This window comes from Diabrotica undecimpunctata, chromosome 5 (assembly GCF_040954645.1).
Source record: "Diabrotica undecimpunctata isolate CICGRU chromosome 5, icDiaUnde3, whole genome shotgun sequence".
Lineage (NCBI taxonomy): Eukaryota > Metazoa > Arthropoda > Insecta > Coleoptera > Chrysomelidae > Diabrotica > Diabrotica undecimpunctata.
The window spans coordinates 94,780,746-94,787,428 of record NC_092807.1 but is presented as its reverse complement, the minus strand read 5'-3'; the positions used below and the strand labels follow the sequence as shown (position 1 = coordinate 94,787,428).

The following is a 6,683-nucleotide window of genomic DNA, read 5'->3' as shown; positions in this document are numbered from 1 at the left end:
GAAACCCACTTTATTAGCCGCAGTTATTTCAGCAGTACTACAGCAGTAATCATCCAGACGAAATGGCAGACGGCGGATTTGCAGTCATAATCAAGAATTCAATTAAGCATCACGTGCATAGCAAAACCACTAAAGACTTTTTACAAGCCCACAGCATATCCATTGAAGATTGGGAAGGGCATTAAGAATAACAGCCATATATCACGATATAGTATAAACAAACAACAATTAACACAATTTTTCAGATCTCTTGGAAACAGACTCTTTGCACCACAACAGACTACAGCGCTGAACGTATACACTGGGAATCTAAAATCATTTTTTTTTAAGTAAGACAACTTTACATGTATGTGCAAAATAACAGTCTTAAAAACATATCCACGGGTGAACTAATACTGACCTACCGATAGAAATAAAATACCAGATCTGATAGATTTTGGTGTCACCATAGGTTTACCAAACAACCACTTAAAGGGTTCTTCTTCTTATGATGTGTTTTCTGATCATTCTCCGGTTTTAATAGAAGTAAATTCAGAGATCTTTTACAGAATACCAACTGCTACATTAACTAACAAATCCAGAAACTGGGAACAACTCGTAGAATTACTATCTAATAAATTAGAATTAAATATCTCACTAAAGACAAACCTGGACATTGACAATGCTACAGAATACCTTAACCAATCCATACAAGAAGCTGCATGGAAATCAAGACGATAAAGGAAATAAACTTCCCTCCTCATGAACTATCCAATAAAGTCAAACAAAAAATTATTAAATGAAATCGTAGGCTTCCACGGCCAGAGTCAGAATTCCGGGTTTGGAGCGTGTCATTTGTGAGTGACCCAAAAGTGGGTTCATCTCGACGTTTCGCTACAATTGTAGACAGAATAGAACAATATGGAATTTTCCATATTGTTCGAAAAAACCCATATTATTTCTAAGAGCCCCTGTTCAAGATAGTGGCTGCATAATTATTAAAAAGGGGAAATGTCAAGGTTGCCAATAGCAACTAATAATTAATCTGTATCATCTCTGTGTGTGTCAAGCGAAAAAAAAAAAGTCAGACCTTGAAATTCATTTTGTATAATTTTATTATAGGAATTTTTCACATTACGAATAGATAAATCATCAGATCATATCTAAGAAAAAGAACAAAACAATCATTGGTCCTTAGAGCTTCGGATATTTGTGCTATTCCACGCCATACAACCTACAAGAAACACGTTTGCCGACAACGTTGAACGAGACAGTCGCAGAAATACATCGAGTGTTCCTTTGCCCCAGTCTTCAAGTCAAGTATACAATCCGATTGAACACATACTGACGATTTCACTGGACGGGACATCGAATCATCAAAAATCAGGGAAGTGAGCTTTTGTTCCTTACTTATCTGCCTTTCATTTCAATTTCCTAACTTAGACTTCTTCAATCTTGAAATTTATTGTTCATTGTTAGTTTACTTTGACACATAATAGTTAAAACATTTAAATTTGAATTAAAATGGGGGATTTGCCTACGTTAAAAAAGATAAGAGCATCTCTTAAAGCGCGATTAACCTCATTTATTAAATTCATTGATAGGGACTCAACCCACGGTGAGATGAATGAGCCAACTCGCGCTGAAATTGAATTGCGCATCGAAAACGCGAATAGTATTCATACTCAATATCAAGAAACCCAATTAAAAATAGAAAGTTTACTGGACGCAATAACTGAGGAAGAAATAAATTACAGAGAAACGTTCGAAACATCATTTTATTCAGTTATAATTAAGGCAAAACAACTGTTGACAACAACCTCAGCTAGTGCCTCCAGTACATCTAGTCCTACTAGTGAACATTTTGCATCCAATCATACATATACAACCTCCAATATAAAACTTCCTTCTATTGAATTGCCAAAATTCAGTGGCAACATAGAAGAATGGTTAGATTTTCATGACTTATTTGATTCGTTAGTTATAAAAAATAATAGTATATCTGAAATACAAAAATTACATTATTTAAGAGCATGCATAACAGGTTCTGCTGAGAGAGTCATTGCTTCTATACCTCTCTCTGCTTCTAATTTTACTGTTACATGGAATCTTTTGGTTGAGAGATATTCCAACAAGGAATTGTTGTTGCATAACCATATTAAAGCCATCTTCAATTTAAAGGCAATCAATAAAGAAGGTTCATTTTCAATCAGAAATTTAATTGATAAATTTTGTAGCAATCTTAGAGCTTTGGAGGCATTAAAACAACCAGTCGAACATTGGGATGCCCTTCTCAAATATATTCTTTTGGAAAAATTAGATTCTGAATCTGTGAAAGAATGGGAGAAGGCCAACAATGGTAAAGTCAGTCAAGTTTCGGACCTCATATATTTCCTAAAAACGAAGGCAGATACTCTAGAAAGATATAATCTAAATAAACCCAATATTCAAGGGACTTCTGTCAATAATCATGTCAAATTCAGACACAACAGTACTAAGGCTCTTGTAAGTACAAAATCTTCTTTTCTTTCTTGTCCTTTATGCAACCAGCAACACAAACTGGTTCACTGTAGTCAATTTCATTCATTAGACATTCCTGCCCGTATCAATAAAGTACGTAGATTTAAATTATGCTTGAATTGTCTGCATTCTGGACATCAACAAGCTACGTGCAAATATGGCGACTGTAAGAAATGTAACCAGAAACATCATACTCTTCTCCATGAATTTATTGAAAATCCACTAAATCCATTGTCTCAGTTTAATGATCAAGTAGTTGCTTCTCAGAGTAGCCCTCAGACACTTTCTAATACTTCTCAAAATCAACAAATCCTTCTATCAACGGTTGTTGTCCAAGTTCGTGACCATTTAGGGGTTGCTCATAATTGTAGAGCTCTTTTAGATAGTGGAGCTCAATCTAATTTTATCACATCAAGTTTAGTTGATTTGCTGGGTATTTCAAGGGAGCAGGTTAACATTTCTGTAGTGGGTATCGCTCATGTTTCTTCTAAAATAAATCACAAATGTAATATTGTTATTAACTCTTTACAATCTATATATTCTTTCCCCCTAGAGTGTTTAATCATTCCACAAATATGTGGACAACTTCCAGTTTGTCAAATTGATGCATCTTCGTTGCCCATACCTGCAAATATTCGTTTATCAGACCCAAATTTTCATACTCCTTCGGAAGTAAATATTCTGATCAGTGCTAGTATTTTTTGGGACCTGCTATGTGTGGGTCAGGTCAAGTTAGGTCCTGAAAAACCCATACTTCAGAAAACTAGATTAGGGTGGATCATTTCTGGTCCTTTAATAAATACCAGGGTGAATAGTCAGCAATCTACCATATGTGGATTATCACACAATATCGAAACTGACGACCTTTCTAGGTTTTGGGAGATTGAGGAGTGCTCAGGTACTAAACTTCAGTCTCCAGAAGAGTTATTGTGCGAGGAGCACTTCAAATCAACCTTTAGGAGAAATTTGGATGGTCGGTTCATTGTGTCCATTCCTTTTAAGTCACAGGTTGACTCTTTGGGAGAATCCAGATCAATAGCTCAAAGAAGGTTCTATAGCTTAGAAAAAAGGCTTCTTAATGATCCTATCATGAAGGAGCAGTATGTTGCATTTATGGAGGAATACTTGTCTTTAGGCCACATGTCAAGAGTTACTGATTGTACTTTGCCAGTACATAGTTATTACTTTCCTCATCACGGGGTGATGAAGCAGGACAGTCTCACTACAAAACTCAGAGTAGTGTTCGATGGTTCCTGTCCGTCATCATCTGGTCATTCGCTCAACGATCTTCAGATGGTAGGTCCCGTCATGCAGAATGATTTAATATCTATCCTGTTGAGATTTAGAAGGTATCCATTTGTTGCATCTGCGGACATTGCCAAAATGTACCGCCAAATTCTTATTGATGATACTCAACGGTGTCTCCAAAGAATCTTATGGAGAAATCATCCGAAAGATCCTCTTCATTCATATGAATTAAATACAGTTACTTATGGCTCTACGTCAAGTAGTTATCTAGCCACTAGATGTCTCTATCAGCTATCATTAGAGCATTCTGATACATTCTCTCAAGCTTCTAAAATCATAGCTGAAGACTTCTATGTTGACGACTTGTTAACTGGTTCTGATTCGTTAGAGGACTTAATCCTTAATTGTAAACAAGTCTCTGAAATTCTTTCAAAAGGTTGCTTTCCACTTAGAAAGTGGACGTCAAACAATTCTTCATTTCTTAAGTCCATCCAGGAATCTATTTCATTAGACACTCCCTTCCTTTTTGGTGCCAATGAAAACACAAAGACACTTGGGTTACAATCGTGCCCTAGTTTAGATTCATTGTCCTATTCTATTGATTCAAATGTTACTCCCAAAATTATCACTAAAAGATCAATACTTTCTGGTATTGCTCAAATATTCGACCCTTTAGGTCTCTTAAGTCCATCAATCATTAAAGTCAAAATCCTTATGCAACTCCTTTGGTTAGAGAAGTTAGACTGGGATGAAGGAGTGCCATTGCATATTCAGTCTGAGTGGTTATCTTTCAGAGATCAGTTGCATGAGTTGAATAAATTGCAAATTCAAAGAAATGTAGTTCTCCCTAATTCTGTTCTTATTGAAATGCACGGATTCTGTGATGCAAGCGAAGTTGCTTATGGCGCAGCCATATATATTCGCAGTGTTGATAAAAAGGGTAACATTTTTATAAATTTACTTTGTGCTAAAAGCAAAGTAGCACCTGTAAAGAAGCTGAGCATACCTCGCCTGGAACTTAGCGGAGCTTTGATCTTATCACGTCTTTCTAAAATGGTTATTACTTCTTTGAATATTCAGTTCAATAAGATTTTTCTGTGGTCTGACTCAACCATTACCTTGGGCTGGATAAAAACTTCGTCACATGTACTAAAAACTTTCGTTGGTAATCGTGTTTCAGAAATTCAGTCCAACACAGATCCCGAAAATTGGAGACATGTACCTACGGATTGTAACCCTGCTGATTTACTCTCTCGAGGAATTGAACCTCATGTTCTAAGCTCTTGTTCATTTTGGTGGCACGGCCCATCATTCTTGCTAGATTTTCCTGAAACTTGGCCAGTTCAAGTATCTTTTGATAAAGAAAAACTTCCAGAGTTTAAAACTATTAGCAACCAATTTATGATAGTTTCGTCTACTCCATTATTTGATTTTGAAAAATATTCGAGTTTTTCAACCTTGGTAAGGTTAGTGGCTTACTCTTTGCGTTTCTACTACAATTCTCAACGAAAGAACAAGGCCACTCGTGTTTTGGGGCATTTAACCACACAGGAGATTAACAATTCTACCCTTACTCTAGTTAAGTTGGTACAACCTGAAGGTTTCCCATCTGAGATTCAGTGCTTAAGAAGAGGTAATGCAGTTTCTTCTAAAAGCAGAATCTTATCACTTAATCCCTTTTTAGATCCAGAAGGATTACTCAGGGTCGGTGGTAGATTAAGTAATTCAAACTTTTCTTATCAAAAGAAACATCCTATTCTAATTCAATCTAATCATAAGTTTACTATTCTATTTTTCCGTCAAGAGCATTTCAAGCTGTGCCATGCAGGACCTCAACATCTCCTAGCTCACGTGCGTGAGAAATATTGGCCTTTACATGGAAAATCATTGGCTAGGAGAACGGTTCGCGAATGCTTGCGTTGCTTTCGCTTCAATCCCGATCAAGTTAATCCCATCATGGGAGATCTTCCCCAATCAAGAGTCACCCCCTCATTTTCATTTGCTGTTACAGGAGTTGATTATGCTGGTCAATTTGCCCTCAGAACTAGTCGTCATAGGGGTGCTTCTTCATATAAAGGTTATATTAGTTTATTTGTTTGCCTATCGACAAAGGCCATTCATTTAGAGGTGGTAACGGATCTTTCCACCGAAGCCTTTATGGCGGCAATAAAACGATTTATAGCTAGAAGGGGCAAACCATGTCAGATGATGAGTGATAACGGAACCACATTTGTGGGTGCCAACAATTCTTTGTTGGAATTGGGTAAATTTTTGAAAACCAATGGTAATAAATTCCCTGATATGTGTGCTAAATCTGATATAAATTGGAAGTTCATACCGGCTCATTCTCCTCATTTTGGCGGTCTCTGGGAGGCTGGAGTCAAATCGGTGAAGGCTAACCTCAAACGAGTTATGACAGATACGAAATTAGATTATGAAAGATTTGTTACATTACTAACTCAGATTGAAGGAGTATTAAATTCTCGTCCTTTGAGTGCCTTGTCTTCTAACCCTTCTGATCTTTTGCCTTTGACACCAGCTCACTTCCTCATTGGAAGACCCATGGATTCCGTTCCAGAAATAAATCTATCAAACTCATCCATTACCAGTTTGTCTAGATTCCAGCAGTTGCAGCAACTTCGCCATCATTTTTGGAAACGTTGGTCTCTGGAATACATCTCCGCAAGAACGGAAGAAATGGAAAGTCAACCAATCTAAAATTCAGACTGACACACTCGTCCTCATCAAAGAAAGAAATTTACCTCCTTTAAACTGGTGTCTTGGGCGCGTAGAAGTTTTGCATCCCGGCGCTGATGGAGTTACACGAGTGGTTACCATAAGAACTTCAAAAGGACTTATAAAGCGAGCTGTTACAAACATTTGTCCACTTCCGGTTCCTAGTGATCAAAGTGAAGGTGCAATCACGTCTTAAGTTT

The 6,683-nt window shown here is 37.0% G+C and overlaps 1 protein-coding gene across 1 annotated transcript; it reads left to right on the top strand.

The window, feature by feature from the left end:
• The first annotated feature begins 1,503 nt into the window (after positions 1 to 1,503).
• LOC140442371 (uncharacterized) lies at positions 1,504 to 6,465 on the top strand. The gene is made up of 2 exons (XM_072533446.1): positions 1,504 to 1,955; positions 2,010 to 6,465. The coding sequence occupies exons 1-2, from the start codon at positions 1,504 to 1,506 to the stop codon at positions 6,463 to 6,465; spliced, it is 4,908 nt and encodes a 1,635-aa protein (XP_072389547.1).
• Positions 6,466 to 6,683: the final 218 nt, after the last annotated feature.